The sequence below is a fragment of the Boleophthalmus pectinirostris genome, unplaced genomic scaffold, assembly GCF_026225935.1.
Source record: "Boleophthalmus pectinirostris isolate CB_2022bp ecotype Guang Dong unplaced genomic scaffold, ASM2622593v1 HiC_scaffold_11, whole genome shotgun sequence".
In the NCBI taxonomy this organism is placed as follows: Eukaryota; Metazoa; Chordata; class Actinopteri; order Gobiiformes; family Gobiidae; genus Boleophthalmus; species Boleophthalmus pectinirostris.
The window spans coordinates 544,570-563,511 of record NW_026570994.1 but is presented as its reverse complement, the minus strand read 5'-3'; the positions used below and the strand labels follow the sequence as shown (position 1 = coordinate 563,511).

At 39.0% G+C, this 18,942-nt stretch overlaps 1 protein-coding gene across 1 annotated transcript; it reads right to left on the bottom strand.

Annotated features, from left to right (window-relative positions):
- Positions 1–16,622: 16,622 nt before the first annotated feature.
- Positions 16,623–17,985, bottom strand: LOC110175627 (GTPase IMAP family member 9-like). The gene is made up of 2 exons (XM_020941832.2): positions 17,872–17,985; positions 16,623–17,791 (listed from the first exon to the last, which is right to left on the bottom strand). Exons 1-2 carry the CDS (start codon positions 17,885–17,887, stop codon positions 16,689–16,691), a joined length of 1,119 nt encoding a protein of 372 aa, XP_020797491.2. The 5' UTR covers positions 17,888–17,985; the 3' UTR covers positions 16,623–16,688.
- Between the last annotated feature and the right edge of the window lie 957 nt (positions 17,986–18,942).

The following is an 18,942-nucleotide window of genomic DNA, read 5'->3' as shown; positions in this document are numbered from 1 at the left end:
GAATATAAGCATTATATCGATATATACGATATGTCAGAATTCATATCGAGTTTTTAAAAAATCTCGATATATTAAAAATATCGAGGTATCGCCCACCCCTAGGCTCAATTAATTATGAGCGTGCTGAAGAATGCTGTTCTTGATGAAAATAACTTGTGTCTTAGTCTTGAAGAGTTGTTTGCGTCACTGGAGTTAACACAGTCCACATTCGAACAGGTGTACAGCGTTTTAGATGGACACACACACATAGTTTTAAAAAGGGAGGTTAGAGAAGCATTTATAAATAACTACAACGAGAAATTATTAACTTGCTGGAATGCCAATATGGACATTCAGTTCGTTGTAGATGCGTGGGCGTGCGTCGTATATATTATTTCGTATATTTCTAAAGCTGAGAGAGAAATGGGTTTACTTTTAAGTAATGCACAAAAAGAAGCTTCCAGAGATAATGTTAGTTCGAAAGAGGCATTTAAAAAGTTAGGCAGCGTTTATTTTCATAATCATGATGTCTCTGCGCAGGAAGGTGTCTATCGCGTAACAAACATGCACTTAAAGGAGTTTTCGCGTAAAGTTACTTTTGTCCCGACCGGCGACATAGTGCGTATGAGTAGACCAATTGGCGAAATAGATGATGAAATGGGGGATGATATTTGGATGACAAATATTATTGATCGTTATTTGAGTAGACCAAATGACAGCACATTTAATGACATGTGCATTGCGACATTCGTATCCGAATATCACTTACTTGGTCCGTCTGATAAATGCAAAAAACCCAATTCTTTTACAGAATAGATTAGGCGCGATAACCAAAAAGAACACGGACCAAGTCCGCAATTGTTAGATATGCGCGATTTTCTGAGACTAACAACACAGAGTTATTTCATCAAAGTATTCTTCAGTTATTCTTTCCGTATCGCGTTGAGGCTGACCTTAAGCCGCCTCCATTTGAAACGTTTGAACACTTCTATAAAACCGGTGATGTGCGTTTGAGTGACGGGTCAGTTCATTTGGTAAAATCAATAGTTGATTCAAATAGGCGTCGATTTGAACTTGCAGCTGAGGACCTGGATGAAGTGTATGAGCAGATGGAGTGTGGAGAGATTCAGGAGGATGCGTGGGGCTTGCTCTGCCCAGAACAGGAAGTTGAGAGGTTGGAGTCGAGGGAGGAGTTCAGAGAGATGTTGCAAGGTGTGAGTTCTGAGCAGGAGCAAGAGGCCATTCCAGACTTAGCTGTAAGAAATGAGCAAGTTTGTCATATAGAGAAAAGAAATGTCATGAGTCGTCAAGAGGGTCTTTCACTTGTGAAAACTCTGAATGAGCAACAGTTGTCCATTTTTTACAAAATACGGCAATGGTGCTTAGATAAAGTAGCTGGTAACAACCCAGAGCCATTGCATGTGTTTATTACGGGAGGGGCAGGCACTGGGAAAGTCACTTGATCAGGGCGATTCAGTATGAGGCGTTGAGATTGTGTGCTCCTATTTGCCATAGTCCAGATAGTGTTAGCGTTTTACTAACGGCTCCGACAGGGATAGCGGCGTATAACTTACAGGCGGCAACTATCCACACCACGTTTAGTATCGGTACTAATGTTTCCCTCCCCTACAGTCCGCGAGGAGAGGAAAAGATTAATACCTTGCGCGTTAGATACATGGATTTACAAATTGTAATCATTGATGAAATATCCATGGTCGATAAAAAGTTATTTACTTATATTCACGGTCGATTGCGTCAAATTAAACAGACAAGCGACTTTTCTCCATTTGGAAATGTTTCTATTATAGCAGTTGGGGATTTCTTTCAGTTATCGCCGGTCATGGGTCATGCTCTGTACAAAGAAGATGCAGGCGTTAATCTGTTTACAGATTTTTTCAAAATTGCGGAGTTAAAAACTGTAGTTAGACAAAATGATAACACTTTTGCAGAGCTATTGAACCGACTTAGAGTGCGCTGAAGAGAGACACCACTGCTTGATAACGATGTAGATATATTAAAACGATGCGAAACAGGCGAAGATCCCGACGTATTGCATATTTTTACAAAGAATAGCTTTGTTACAAATTATAATTTAAAGATATTAAATAAAGTATGTCCAGAAAAAATTACAATTAGTGCGCGTGATTTTGGATACGACAAAAACGCTGGGAAGTGAACAGAAATAAAAGGTCATCTCCGTAAATCCAAACTACCCTGTTTGGAGGAGACATTAGTTTTAGGCGTAAATGCGTGCATTATGCTTTGTAAAAATGTAGATTTGGCTGATGGTCTAGTAAATGGGGTATGTGGTATAATTACATATATAGTTGAAAATCCAGAGAGAAAATTGCCTCCTTTAGCAATTTATGTTAAATTTGACGACGATAGAGTAGGCGCACAGAGGAGGAGGCAAACACGTACCCCTGCAGACCTGACTGGTTCTACCCGCATAGAACCAGAAGAAGAACAAGCGAATAAGCGAGGGGAGAAGCGTCGTCAGTTTCCACTTAAACTTGCGTGGGCGTTGTGGGTTTTTTCGGAAGGTTCCATGCGTGTCCTAGAAAGAAGCACAGGAGATGGAGAATCCGAGAGAACAGGCCACTTTATTTCGTCATTTTCCATTGAGAGGATTCAAGTTGATTACCAAGTACAACTGTCACCCCGGAACAATGCCTCAATGACCAACTCAAAATCAAAGGGTAGCTTTATACTACATCTTGACAAAACATTAACTTGTTGATTTAGCATATACAGCAAGAAAATGAACAATACTGCTGACCCAGTGCACCTTATCATGGGTGGAACCATGTCACGGGGACCACATATGTCAGTTTTGCTGCTTCATGGCATCTCAAAGTCCAAAAAAACATGTTCTTTATGACACTCCAGTCCAGAAATAACATGTTATATAGACCTACAGATAGTCATACATTTTCCACCCTGTTGTTAGTCCATAATGTTAGGTGAATTAGCATGATCAACACATAATTTCCCACAGCGTGTACGGTTCATAAAGTGCAGGGCGTAACCGTAGATCGAGCAGTGGTGTCCCTTAAACACATTTTTACAGTGGGTCAGGCGTATGTAGCCCTTAGTCGCGTTAGGAGTTTAGATGGTCTTATTATTCAAGACTTTAATGAAAATGCCATTTATTGTAATGATGGTATTAGAGCGGCCATTGAGAACATGCCTCCCTTCATGATGGTGAGTACGCCCTGGCACTTACAAGAGGCACATGTCTTAACATTCTTTTTTTATGAATGTTCATGGTTTAGCACGACATGTGTCAGATTTGGCTTTATGCACACAGCATTGGCAGCCTAACTGTATTGCTGTGGTAGAGACATGGTTAACTGTAGATTCAACTTTTCAAACTAGTCATATTGAAGGTTATAATTTCCATAGTCGTCCCCGTAGTTTATCCTATCAGCAGACTCATCACCCAGTTCTGACTAGTTTACTGGGCCAACAGCACGGTGGTGTTGGCATGTACTGTGAAGAAAACCTTAACTATGAAATCACAGTACAGGATTTCAGTTTAGAATGTTTAGTTAATTATTTTGCAGAGCACAAAATTATAGTTGCAGCAGTTTACCGTCCACCGTCATACCCCATGTCTCTGTTTAAGTATAATTTGGATAGGTTATTGAATTGGCTAGATTCATATTGTGCCACTGTGGCAGTGATGGGAGATTTTAATGATGACATATTGAAATCTTCAAGTCTCTGCAATTTTATGACAGAAAGAGGTTTTGTTCAATATGTCAAATCTCCCACAACTGAGAGGGGGACTTTAATTGATCATTTATATGTAAAATCTACAGAGTATTACATAGACTCTGTAGTAGTGCCAACGTACTTCAGCGACCATGAAGGGATTGCATTTTCTGTTAAGGCTAAATGTAGTGAATCAGTGCCTTTAGATTAAATGTAGTGGTACTATTTTAGTTTTGTTTGAAATGGACAGTTGTTGCTTATTGACAACTCATCACATTTATATGCGCGTGTTGCGTCATTTTTAATCATGTGGTTATAGTTTTTTTTTCAGTTATTTATGTATAAATTAACAGGCGGGTATTTATATTTTTAAGTGCGTGTTGGTTTACATATGTATTTAGGTTAAGTGTGTTTGGTTTTCTGCTTATACATTAGTGTTTTTGTAGTATTTATGTTAATATTATCATACAGTGATGAGCACACATATGTTTTGTGCTCAAATGTCTTCTGTCCTTTGTGATTTTCTCTCTGTTAATAAATATAGTTGCACACATCAAATGGCAGTGTTGTCTCAAACTAAGCATCTCTTACTCTGGTGATAAACACTCTCCCCAAAAAGGACCAGAAAATGTGCTTGAAATCAGAGTTACACCTCCCTCCACTGTTTCTAGGGTCCTGTCCAATAAAAACAGAATACATGTAATGAAATGGAATGTCAGTTGAATTCAGATTATTCATTTGAAATGTCATAATTTTATACAAAAGAAAGATTGATCAAAAACAGCCCACTATAAACTTATCAGAGATCGTACACCTGAGGCTATGGCTGCTCTCAAAGCTGACCTGTATGCACAGACCTGGGAGGAAGTCTATGCCTCTGCAGGCCCAGATGAGGCCTTTGAAGTCTTTTTAAACAACTTGTTGAAATGATATGATAAGCACTGCCCAGTAAGGAAACGCTACAGTAAATGCACATCCAAACAAGATAAACCATGGATTACAAATGGTATAGCAAAAGCTTGTAAAAAGAAAAATCTCCTATATAGAACATACAAGAAACGTAGAACTAAAGAAACTGAACACAGATACAAACCATACAAAAATATTCTATTCAAAATAATAAAAAAACAGCAAAAGACTATATTATTGTCAATTGTTGGAACAGCATAAAAACAATATCCAAGGAACTTGGGATGTGTTAAATGGTATAATCAGAAATGGAGTGAAAAAGAAGGAATACCCTAATTATTTGATAGAAAATCAACAAACCATAGACAAAACTGAGGACATAACCAATTTGTTTAATAGTTTATTTGTAAATGTGAGACCCACACTAGCCAATAAAATTGTCCAGCCAATAAATAATGTTGGATTAGATGAAAAAAATCATCCCAAAAATGTAAATTCATTTTTTAACACATGTGAATATGAAGACGAAATTATTGAAATTGTAAGCACTTTAAAAAATAAGAGGTCCACTGATTGTTTTGATATTGATACTTCACTGGTAAAAGAAATGATTGACTGTATAGTCACCCCACTCACTTTCATCTGCAACAAGTCTTTTTCAACGGGTATCTTCCCCAGTAAAATGAAAAAAACTTACTCCAATCTACAAAAGTGGAGACAAACATCATTTTACAAATTACCGGCCAATTTCATTACTGTCTCAATTTTTGAAAATTCTTGAAAAATGATTTGTGAAAAGACTGGATAGATTTCTGTATAAGTACCATCTCCTAAGTGAACAGCAATATGGATTTAGATCAGATAGGTCCACTTCAATGGCCGTAATGGAAGTGGTTGAGAAGATATCAACTGCATCCGATAAGAAAGAGTACACTGTTGGTGTTTTTATAGATTTAAGTAAAGCCTTCGACACTATAGACCACACATTACTTTTGAACAAACTGGAAAGGTATGGAGTTAGAGGCATTGCACATGACTGGATAACAAGTTACTGAACAGGCACAGATCAATATGTACAAATAAACAATGTAAATTCAGGTAAGAAGAATATATCACATGGAGTTCCTCAAGGATCTGTACCGGGACCCAAATTATTTATAATATACATTAATGATATCGGTAAGGTCCAAAAAATGTGCACAGGATTTTATTTGCTGATGACACCAGCTTGTATTGCTCTGAGGAAAATCTTGATCAATAAATGATCTCTTGGACAAAGTTCAAAGGGAACTCTGGCAAAATCTAAAGAAAAAATTTGTGGTTTGAAATCATGAAATAAATGAAAAACTTTTAAAGATTTCAATGTTTTCATGAATTTGAAAATAAAAGTCAAATACATGCATTACATACCCTCCACCAAATCATTGGTACAGGGGATTAAAATATTTTAGTTCCATGGTGCCTTAACACCTGTGGTCTAAAGTGTCATTGAACGTCATTTGACCAAAGCTTTTCACAGTATCAGCGGGCAAACATGCTGGACTTTTGCACCACATACCGTCTGAACCAGGTCTAAACCAGGACTAAACCAGGTCTAAACCAGGACTAAACCAGGACTAAACCAGGACTAAACCAGGACTAAACCAGTACTGAACCAGTACTGAACCAGGACCAAACCAGGTCGAGACCAGAGTTGAACCAGGACTGAGCCAGAACTAAACCAGGACTGAACGAGAACTAAACCAGGGCTGAACCAGGGCTGAACCAGGGCTGAACCAGGACTAAACTAGGACTAATCTTGGACTTGTTTGGCTCTGACCTGAAGTCTAGCTCGGGGCCCAGTCTGTTTCCAGGCCCGGACCCCAGGCCTCTCCCCACGGTCAGGGTGGAGGTGCTCCCCACCCTGCCTCCTCCTCTGCCCTCTGCTGCAGCACCGGAGCCATGCCAACACCATTCATAGATAGAAACCTTTTCTCTATCACTTTATTTACGGCTCGGTTGTAAACACACGTCTGACATTTAAAACAAACCAAGAAAATCTAAACTGCCAATTTAACAGCTACTTTTTGCATTTTATTCAGTAGAGATGTGCAAGAATGTTGAAATATAGATATATCGTATCGCTTAATGTGATGATACATTATCGATATCCTGGGCTCCTGTATCGATATATCGCCATGAGTATTTTTTGGTATATTTGATTAAGTCATTTTGTTACAGCTACAGTTTTGTTGCTTTTTTTAGTGGAAGGAAAATCGTTTATTTGACACATTTGACATTTTCACCGTTTTGAGCATTAAAATGTTTGTGTTTCATATTCACTTTGCACAAGAAGTGGTTTAACAAAGACTTTTAGTATCACAGCCTTTATTAGCATTTCATTTTTATTGAACTGTATCAAATTGATTTGAAATATATTGAATGGAAAGTGCACTGTATCGAGATACGTATTGTATCGTAGCCTGTGTGTCGAGGTAGGTATCGTATCAGCAACTTGTTAATAATCCCCAGCCCTATGGGGGACGGCTCTCTGCTCCTGGTGTCGACGGCTCCTCTGATGGTGCTTTCTCAACTGTTCACCTGTATTCAGCCTCACATTTTACTATGGGTAGTTTTATGTATTTTACCATGTTAGTGTGTGTGTGTGTGTGTGTGTGTGTGTGTGTGTCGGGCAGCTATGAGGGTTTGGAAGGTGGATGTAAAGCCCTTTGTGTTACATTGTTGTATGAAAAGCACTTTATAAAGTTTGATTGATTGAAATACATGTAGAACACCCCCACCGTGACGCCACTGCAAAATATCGATATTATACAAAGGGCTTCAAACATACAACTGAGCGCCACACATAAGAACACTTCACATATTTACATGAGAGCTTTAATTCTGAATAAAGACAATTCTATTCTGAATGAAAATGTATTCTGCTTCAAAAAGACCATGTCAACACTTAATTCCTAATGAAAATGATTCACTTAATTCTCAAGTTTATTCCGATTTTAAGCCAAATGAATTTATTCCTGGATCACGTAAATGTTTATTCTTCTTAAAAATAATTCCGGGGGTTCTGCGCATGCTCGTTGCGTCGCCCTTCTAACACAATCTGGACGATCCGGCTCCACCAGTCGTGGCTTTGGACTTTCATCCACGTCTCTTTGGATTTGTGAGCGGGATGTGGGAGTGGGCTGAGGTGGAGCAGCCTCACACTCAGTTTGTCTTCTTCCTCCTTCTCCGACACTCTTCCCTTCTCCTCCTCAGCTGACAGACGTAAAGCGTGATGACAGAATTCTCCAGTTGCTGCACAGTTATCATCGGAACCACTGTTTGTGTCCGTGGCGTAACGACAAACCAAAATGATAAAAAAGCTGCGTGTTTTCCCCAGACAGAGTTAAATAAAGGCCATTTAACGTGTTTTCCATGTAAACCTCAATTCAGGATGATTATTTCCACGTAAACTCGGACTATTTCATTCAGAACAATTCATTCGGAATTAAAAAAACATCATGTAAACGTGGCCACTATATAATATTTCTTATACTGTGAGAGCTTTTACTGACAGAATGTGTTTTAAAGCTGTTTTTGCCCTTTTTAAATTGACCAGTCATGTCACATAACGTGATTAGACTCAGGCATAAAATACACACTTAACTATTGTAAACAATGGGGGGTATAAATGCTTTTAGTAATTATTAAGTCTTATTTTACCCCATCAAGGCTCCATCAAATGAGTTTTAGCAGAAATGATCTCTGTTGGAAATGTCAAAATGTTATGCTGTGTTCTGTCTTGTCTTCATTACGTTAATTATCAGCTCGTCTGGTACAGAAACTCGTTTCAGTATGATTTATTCAGACTGCAAAACTGATCAGCTCTCAAGTCTCTTCCCTTTTTTCACTTAGTCTCTCTTTTATTTGGTCAAAACTTCTAATCTGGACCATGAATACTTTTATTNAACACTGGAGTTTAAGACGGCTCAGAGTCACGACTGACTTGTTTCTGTGTCCGCAAGTCTTCCCTCTCCACACAACTTTGAGCACATTTGTTTACATTTTACAGAAACTAAACTTAAAACTGCATGGCTAATTTGTATAAACTGAGCGCTCAAAAAAACATCTTGCTCTTTGTGCGCTGATGCGTTTCAGCTTCTGTCGGACTAAAGGACACAACTCAGTGGAATATGAGTGTTCTTTCTGTGACAGAGGGGTGTTCTGCTGATGTGAGTCTGTTCTGTGTTTCTGTCATGTTGGAGATGGTTCATGTGAAACTTTTCAGAGATTATACATCTGCAGGTCGTACACACAGACACACATTTATATGAATGGACAGATATTCTAGATTCTTAGTGTTTTGTCGGTGAATTAGCTACTTCGTGGCACATAAAACTACATCAGAGTATCAGTGCTGTCAGGCGTCCACACAGTGCCCCATCAGATCTGTACGAACATGAATTCGTACTGGGTCTGTGAGGCGGAGAGGAGTTTGTGCTTCCAGCCCTCATCACACACTCAGCTCTTTAAATAAACCTGTAGATCTGAAGTGTGATGGTTTCATGACAGACCAGGCCTGTCCAGACTTTTTCCACCGAGGGACACGGGTGCTCAGTACAGCGAGTCTTTCTTTTTAAATGCGACTGATAAAGCTTTGACAGGAACACCTTAAAAAAGTCTTGAGCCCAATCAGCAGGAGGTCTGAGAGAAAACAAACATGTGTCTCAGGGCCACATTTGGACCCCAGGCCAAATCTCTCTGATCTCCACCTTCTTTATAGCAAACATTTTTTAAGAATTAGCTGTACAGAAAGTGAAACTTTACTAAAATTACTGTATTTTTCGGACAATAAATCGCACTTTTTTTCATGGTTTGGGTGGTCAGTGCGACTTATACTCCGATGCGACTTATACAGTGTTGGGAAAGTTACTTTTAAAATGTATTCCCCTACAGATTACAGATTACATACACCAAAATGTAGTTTGTAACATAATTCATTTAGTTACTTAAGGTGAGTAACGTAATCTGAATACTTTGGATTACCTGATATTGTCTTGCTTTTTAAAACGACATGAATGTAACAGCCACATCCTGAAAATTCATGTTTGTTTTCTTCAAATTGTCTGTTGAGCCCAAGTCTCCATGAACAGACTTTTGTTTACTGAAGAGAAACAAAGACGAGGATCTTAACGTTAGATGTTTTGTTTTATCTCCTAAAAGAAAAGAAAAAGCCCAGTCTTTACTTAAACATATAAAAAATATTATTGATAGAGAAATTATTTTTATAGGAGATCACTGCTGCCTGAAATTACGTTCACCTACTGTTAGGTGTCCTGGTTTAGACCTGGTTTAGTCCTGCTATTAGACTTGGTTTAGACCTGGTTTAGTCCTGCTTTTAGACTTGGTGTAGTCCTGGTTTAGTCCTGGTTTTAGTCCTGGTTTAGCCCAAAATGTGAAAACAGGAAAATACCGCCCTGTAATCCATTAATTTCAACAAAGTAACTGTAATCCAATTACCACTCACTGAAACAGTAACTGTAACTGAATACAGTTACTCATAATTTGTACTCTGATTACGTAACTCCAGTACATGTAATCTGTTACTCCCCAACACTGTATATAACATATATACTATAATATGTGTATATGGGTAAGTGTGTTTATTTAGATGTTGTATATATATATATATATATATATATATATATATATATATATATATATATATATATATATGTATATGTATGTACATATGTTGATGCCCATCAATAGGGAGTTTAAGGGTGGGAGGGTGGGGGGTTTAAAAGGGAGAAAAATGCAATGCTAACTGGAATATGTATAACTGCAAATAACACTTGAATAAAAATTTGATAAAAAAAAACATGTATTCCTTGTTGCTTGCCAAAAAACTGGAAAATAAATCTTGGAAAATCATCTCTGGTCATGGACATTGATTTGTACTGCATAAACCACATACCCATGGTGCCCAAAGGTGATTATTTGAGTTATGATTAGTTCTGAGTTTGCTCACCGCTTTTGTTTGTTACTTTTCTTTGACAAATAGTCACTACACCAATGGAATGATGTCACTCAAATGTTGCACCACAATAATAATACATAAAAACTCATGTTGCCTGCTTTGCTTACGTGTTGATTCAAACAAAGATTCAGTTCTTTTTTTTAAATGAGATCCAGTGCCAGTTGTTCATGCAGGAGCTGTTTAAAAGAGCCGTCACATCATCAGTATTCACACTGTTCACTCTGAGCTGTTTCCAGTAGTGACGATTTGCAACACGTCCACAAACTGCACCTGTTTTCAGTTTGCACACGCAGTTTTGCACCTGGACTGATCTGGATCTGGATCTGAAATGGAAGTGACTGTAATGCGGCGGTCAGACTCACTCCTCCAGCAGCTGGTTGTTCTTCAGGTTGTCCCCAATGATGCGGATCATTTTGGCCAGCTCCGTCACCACATTCTGCTCCTGCTGCGACTGCACCTGATTGGTCAGCAGCGGCGTGAACCCACATTCATCCCTGGTTGACTTGTGATGCATAAAAAAAAAAAAGTTGGGTGTAGTGCATTAAAAGTATCAGGGAGGTAAGGAGCTTGGGGGTAGACCAGAGAGTGAAGCCAGCACAGAGGGGAGACCCTGAGGGGATGGGAGAGCACGCAACCGGGCACCCGTAGGTGGACCCCCACACCCAACACCCAGGCGAACACAGAGAGGGCCCAGCCCGCTAGGGACCTGAGGCAGACAACTTTGTGCTGTGTTCCTAAGTCTGTTAAAGTTCTGTTTTATATAGCCTGTCTATCCCATCCCTGTTTCTTTATAAAATAAAGCGGTGTGTATGGCATTGCGTGTGTTTGTACAGGTGTGTGTGAGTGTGTATGGGTGTGTTATGTGTGTGTGCATGTGTGCATGTGTATGTACTCTCAGGACTTCATCTATTTTAATGTCAAGCAAAAGGTGATAGGCAACCAGACAAAGAAAAGTGTTAAGGAACGAGGAGAAGAATAATCAAATATGAAATTACATTTGTAGAAAATGGAGGAAGGTGGACCAGGGTGACTGGGGTGCTGTTGTGCTGACAGGGGTAGTAGATGTGTATTCCAGAGAGATATGGTCAATGAGTAGGTTTTTCCAGTGTGTCAGATGTATGTTGTGTCTTGATTTCCAGTTCATGAGGATAGTTTTCTTGGCGATAGTTAGGGCCACAAGGAGAGGTTTATGGTTTTTATTATCTATTGAGATTATTGAAAGGTCTCCTAGAAGACAGAGTGAGGGGGACATGGGGATGCGACAACCCATGAAGTGGGATAGTGAGTCCGTGATTCCTTCCCAGAAGTGCCCGATGGGTGTGCAATGCCAGAAGGCGTGAATATAAGTGTCGGGGAGGTTTTGTGTGCAATTTGTGCAGTTAATTTCTGATGTGAAACCCATTTTCAGCATTTTTTGACCAGTGTAGTGAGTTCTGTGGAGTACCTTATATTGTATGAGTTGTAGATTTGCATTTTTTGTCATGAGATAAATGTTTTTACAGATCTGTGTCCAGAAGTTGGCATCACGAGTGAGGGAGATCTTGTTCCCATTTTATTGACGTAATGATATAGTTTGGTCGGAGTGAGATATTATTTTATAAATCTTTGAAAGGAGTTTTTTGGGGTTGGGGATATTGATTAATTCTGAGATTGCAGGGGAAAGGCATAGATTTGCTGTACTAGAATTAATTTTTGACTGTACCAAGGATTTGAGTTGTGAATATTCCAGAAACTGATTACTCGTGATGCCAAACTCCTGGACCAGGTATGGGAATGACACCAGGGTGTTATTATGGAAGAGGTGTTTTAAATGTGTGATGCCCTTTTGCACCCAGGAGTGAAAATTAAGTGTTTTTTTGTTGCTAAGAAAATCAGGGTTATTCCAGATGGGGGTGAAGTTAGATAGTGAGATAATTGAACGTGTGATTTTGTGGAATTTCCACCAGGCTGTCAGAGTGGATGCTATGGTTGTTACTTTGAAACATGGATGTCGTTTGATTGATTGGCGAGAAAAGGGATATCTGAAATCTGAAAGTCCTTACAGAGTGTTTCTTCTATGTCTAGCCAGGTGTAATCTGAGTGACTGGGGTGTGTCCACTTGTATATGTACTGTAACTGATTTGACAGAAAGTAATGATAGAAGTGTGGTGCATCTAATCCGCCTGTTGCTTTGGGTTTTTGAAGTGTTGTCAGTTTGATCCTTGGTGGCTTATTTTTCCAGTAGATCTTGGTGATTATTGAGTCGAGGGAGCTGAACCAGGTGTTGTTGGGTTGGATTGGAATCATTGAAAAGAGGTAATTTATTTTGGGAAGTATTTTCATTTTGATTATTGCTATTCTGCCCAGAATGGATAGTGGTAGATTCCTCCAGTGGTATAGATCGTTGTCTATTGTTTTGAGAAGTGGAGTGAAGTTGAGTCCAGTCAGCTCTGACAGCCTGGAGGAAATGTTAATGCCCAAGTATGTGATGTGACCGGTGGATAAAGGAATATGTGATGTATGGGCTGTCGCATCCCATTTGGTGTTGTGTAATGGGAGGATGGAGGATTTTGTCCAGTTTATTGAGTAGTCAGAGATTTTAGAGAATGATTCAATGAGGGTAATTGTTTCCTGTAGAGATGATTGTGGTTTCTGGAGTGTAAGTAAGATGTCATCGGCATAGAGATTAATTGTATGTTGCATATATGAGCTGTTTGAAATCCTTGTATGTGGGGGTTCTGACGGATGGCTATTGCGAGTGGCTCAATGAAAATAGTGAATAGGGAGGGGGAGAGTGGGCATCCTTGCCTAGTCCCTCTGTGCAGTGTGAAGCATTGTGATGTTAGACCATTAGTAATGACAGAGGCTGAAGGTGAAGTGTACAAAATGTTGATCCAGTTAATAAATGATTCCCCAAAGCCAAATTTGTGTAGTGTGGCGAAGAGAAATTTCCAGTTTACCTTGTCAAATGCTTTTTCTGCATCTAAGGTTGCTATGATGGCGTCTTCTTCTTGTAATGATTAGTAGTGGATTAAATTGAACAGTCTGCGTGTATTATTGCTTGTCTACCTTTGATGAAACCTGTCTGATCTGGGTGAATTATGTGAGGGGTGACCTGTTCTATTCTATGGGCGAGAGCTTTGCTGAGGATTTTTATGTCTACGTTAATGAGAGAGATAGGGCGGTAATTTGGTAGGGTGTGGTCTTTATTCGGTTTGGGGAGGAGTGAGATGATAGCTAAATTCATATGTTCCGGAAATCTGGACTTTTGTTTGATTTCAGTTATTGCTTTGGTGAATAGTGGTGCTAAAATGGACCAAAAGTGTTTATAGAACTCAGCAGGGAAGCCATCGGGACCGGGTGCTTTGTTGTTTGGCATAAGGTTGAGGGCTGTGGAGAGATCTTTTTCTGTTATCTGTGAATCTAACATACTAATCTGTTCTGTATTAAGTTGTGGTGTTTTGATGTTCCTGAGAAATGAGTCTATGTCTTCTTGTTTTGGGTCCTGTTCAGATGAATATAATTTTTCATAAAAATTTCTAAATATTTCATTTATTTCCTGTGGTGAGTAAGTGAGCTTCCCTGCTGAGTTTCTGATGGTGGGAATTGTATTTTTTTCTTGATTTCATTTGAGTTGATTTGCCAAATATTTACCAGATTTATTGTTGTGATGAAAATGTTCTTGTCGAAGTCTGTGAATTAAGAATTGTGTTTGTTTGTTTGTTATGTTGTTAAGTTGGAGTTGATATTTCCTTAAGTCATTCTGAGTTTCTGTTGTTGAATTATTAGCATTAAGTGTTTCTAATTGCTTGATCTTAAGTTCTAGACTTGCTTCTTTTTCTTTTTCTTTCTTTTTTTTATGGGCAGAAAATTAAATTATTTTACCTCTTAAAACTGCTTTGCCTGTTTGCCAGAGAAGTGTGGATGATGACTTTGGGGAATCATTTATTTCTAAGAAGGATGCCCACTCTCTTTTGATATAACTGTCAAAATCTGGGTCATTGAGGAGGGATAGGTTGAAGCGCCATCTAGGGGCCTGTTTATGTTGCTTGTTTATGTTCCATGTAATTGTAACTGGGGCATGGTCACTGATGATGATAGGGTGAATTCTTGATTCGGAAATGTCTAATATAACTGAATTACTGGTCAGTAAGAAATCAATACAGGAGTATGAATGATGTACCGGTGAGTAAAAGGTGTATTCTCTGGTGGTTGGGTGCTGTAATCGCCAACTATCGCCAAGACCCAAATCCTTCATGTACTGTTTTACTATTTCAGTAGATTGCCAGATGCGTTTGTTGTTTGTGTTATTGGAATGGTCAAGTGATGGGTCTATGATTGTGTTAAAGTCGCCTCCGATTATGACTGGACAGTTGGAGATGTTTGAGATGGAAGAGAAGAAGGAGTGGAAAAAAGAAGGGTTATCTGTATTTGGGCCGTAGATATTACCAATTGTTACCGGGCTATTGTTGATTGATATATTAATAATAACAACGCCCTTCAGGGTCTGTGATAGTTGTATTGTGGATAAAAGCTATTTTTTTGCTTATTAATATGCTCACGCCTCTTTGCTTGGAGTTGTAATAAGAAGAGAAGGAGTGGGTGAATTCTGAAGTTTTTAATTTATGGTGGTCTATATGTGAGAGATGGGTTTCTTGTAATAAACAGATGTCTGCCTGTAGATTATGAAGATAATTGAGTATTTTTATTTTCTTTGTCTGGGAGCCAATACCAGGAATGTTCCAGGTAACAATTTTAAGGGAAGCCATTTAAAGAGATTATTAGACTATAAAATATTGTACTGATGTGGATGTGTCTATATATGTCCATGTACTGTGTCCATGCGTGTCTGTGCGCGTACTTGTCGGCGATGTATATGTGTGTCTGTGTGAGTGCGTGTGTGCGTGTGTGAGCGCGCATGCGTGCTGGTATGGTAACAAAACAAACTGACACTGGAAACGGACGTGGATGATGAACCGTCGCCGGTTGATAACGTTCGTGAGTTGTTGAAGTTACGTTAGCGAAATGCTAGCGTTTGAAGAGCACGTTTCGGGTTTTAAAATGATAAAAAACAGAGTAAACTCGTCTGAATAGCTTCGCGTGTGGCTCTAAGCTGCTTGTTTGGAACTTTTTTTTGTGTCTAAAAGCAGGACTAAAGCAGAACTATACTAAGACTAAACTAGGACTAAATCCAGGTCTAAAACCAGGACTAAACCAAGTCTAAAACCAGGTCTAAAACCAGGACTAAACCAGGACTAAACCAAGTCTAAAACCAGGTCTAAAACAAGGACTAAACCAGGACTAAACCAGGTCTAATACCAGGACTAAACCAAGACTAAACCAGGATTAAACCAGGTCTAAAAACAGGACTAAACCAGGTCTAAAAACAGGACTAAACTGGGTCTAAAAGCAGGATTAATGCAGGACTAAACAAAGACTAAACTAGGACTAAAACCAGGACTAAACCAGGTCTAAAACCAGGTCTAAAACCAGGAATAAATCAGGTCTAGACCCAAGACTAAACCAGGACTGAGAATACTTTATTTATTTGTAGCATAACCAAATCAGTATGATGCATATGGTTCATTTTACAATTGACATTTTTTATTTTTATTTGCATGCATAGTTAAGAAGAAGGCAGCACATCTTCGTACTACAATCACACGTAATGTCACTAAACTCAACATAATTGTTATCTGCCCAAATAAATACTGACATTATAAGATTTTGCTCTTCTTCCTTTAAACTGTTGTAAACATACATAGAAATTCAAATACTTCATATTTTCAAAGGGAAGCATCAATGCAAGATTTTAGTTATGATTTATTTCAAGAATATGAAAATGAAAAATGTTCATAATGGAGTAAAAAATATTTTACATTTTAAAACAGATATCAATCAAATATTTGCATATTACACACAACCTGACACACTGCACACATTTTACATACACAAGTGTGATTTTTATTCCCGCTTCATGTCTAACCAGGTACTAACGGTTTCATTGCTTAGAAAGTTTTATTGTCATAATAGAGAGATTCTATAAATAATATATTTTTTCCAGTTTTTTTTCCAATTGCAGACATCATTGAAGCTTTTTGTATCCTTGGTACATAAGATGCCACTCATTCATTTTCTCTTCAGCTTGTCTCCGTATTGTTTCCAGCTCTGGTGGAAGGACCTGCTCTCCCTGTTCTCCTTGCTCTCCCCCTTCATCTATTTCTTGTTGCTCTGTCACAGCTTGTGCTGCATTTGCATAATATTGTCTTATCTTCTTTTTTACAGCATGTTGTATTTCTCCCCCTGCTGCAGCTCCTGCAGCCATACTGACTGCACCAATCACTGCCCCAGACACTGCACATGGAAGAGCAAACACTACAAGTGGAACCAGCACCCCCACACCAAGTAAAGCTCCTACAACTATTCCTACTGGATTGCCTTTCAAACGGGACCAAAGTTTTTTGAAGATATTCTCTTTGGCTATTTTGTGAATGTACTCGTCTGACATGTCTCCTGATAAAGTTGCTCGGAGGCGTGCCATCTCTTGCTCTATTTGTTCACCAGTTTTCTTCAGCACATCATTGGTGTAGTACCTTCCTCCATTGTCAGCTACAGTTTGGTCGATGGTCTGGAGCAGCTCTCTGACCTGGTACTGGTTGTTTCTGTATTCATCTTCACTGTTCTTCCAGTATTTATTATCAATGACATGGCAGCGACCTCCACATTTCTGCACCAAGTCATTCAGGGACTGGTTCAGACTCACCCACTCCTCAATCCTCATCCGCTCTGGGAGGTCATCTCCTCGAGTGAACACCACTGTGGTGTACTTCAGAGCCTCTTCAGTGAAATACTTGAGTATCATTTTTACAACAGCTATCTCAAGTACTGTGTACTTCTCTATCTTCAGCACAAGCAGGAAGGCGTGGGGTCCAGGGGCACACTCTGTGATGCATTTCACAAACTCAGAGCTCAAACTGGTGTCTTCTGGGTTTGTGTCAAAAAGACCTGGAGTGTCCACGAGCTGGATATCATGTCCACTGACATTCCTGGTTTCAGACTGACATACATCTGTCCCAGAGTTTGGAGTATTGTTTTCTATAAAAATCCTCTCACCAAATATTGTGTTGGCCAGGCTGCTTTTTCCTGATCCAGTTTTTCCCACCAGTGCAATCCTCCTCCTCCTTGTGCCTGGAAATATAATTTGGGACATTTGAAAACAACCATTTTCACAAGGGTTATACTTTTATTTTTAAAAGCCTTCTACTTACTTGTCATAGGGATCATTTTGTCTAAGCATCTACAATACTTCCTTCTTTCATTTAGTTGTTATGTTATATGCCGGTTTTCACTTCCCTATACAAGAAAAAAGGGTGGAGTTTCTTTATGTTAGCACCAGCAAAAGTCAAAGAGCTACTGTAGGAGGAGTAATGTGCTGCTGAGCGTGTGCACTGTTGTCATTTGTGGTTGTCTGTTCATGTGAAAGTTTCCTCTTCCAGGTCGATTTGCATTAGGTTTGTTTAACCCTTATGTGGTACATTTTGTGTTGTGTTTTGTGTTTACAGATTTAGTACTCTGGGGTCCTGTGACTTTCAGTCCATTTTACAATCACATGGTTGAAGAAATTTTAAAATTTCTTTTTCCTCCTGTAAAGCTATTCAAGATCAACAAGTGAATATGAAAGGTGAACACAAACACACCAGGGACTCAGTACTCACTCAACACTTGTTAGGTGTGCTCTATCAAAAATGACGACTGAATCAATCAATTAGAATCACAAAAATATATTCCCAGTCCAATACAATTCTAATACAGAGCTCTGGGTCAGATCACTGTCCCTGACGGCCTACAACTACAGAGGACTTACATCAGGCGATCTGAACACATGAGTTTATCTCAACCCAGACATAGAAAACAACTGTATGAATATGCGAATAATATGTTGAACAGGTTCACTCCTTGGATCGTCCTTGATCGTCTTTACATTTCTTCTTTGGAGAAAGTAACAACCACCACTCTGTAAATCATCACCAAGTCTGTTTAGATAACACCAGCCTGGGTTATCTTTATAACCTTACCTGCAAACAGCATACATCTGTTTCCCATTATTTAGGACACACAGAGGATTACCTTTAAACATTAAACAATGTTCAACTCAATGTAGAACTTCATTCAACAATATTCAAACCAATAGTACAAATTCAATGTTTGATATGCACATGTGGTGGCCACATGATCAGCCTTCGCACTGAAGAGGGAATCATCTAAGTTTCAAAACAGCACTTGTGTGATAATCATGTTGGCACTTACATGCACACAGTGAAGTGTGATGGAAGAGTGTG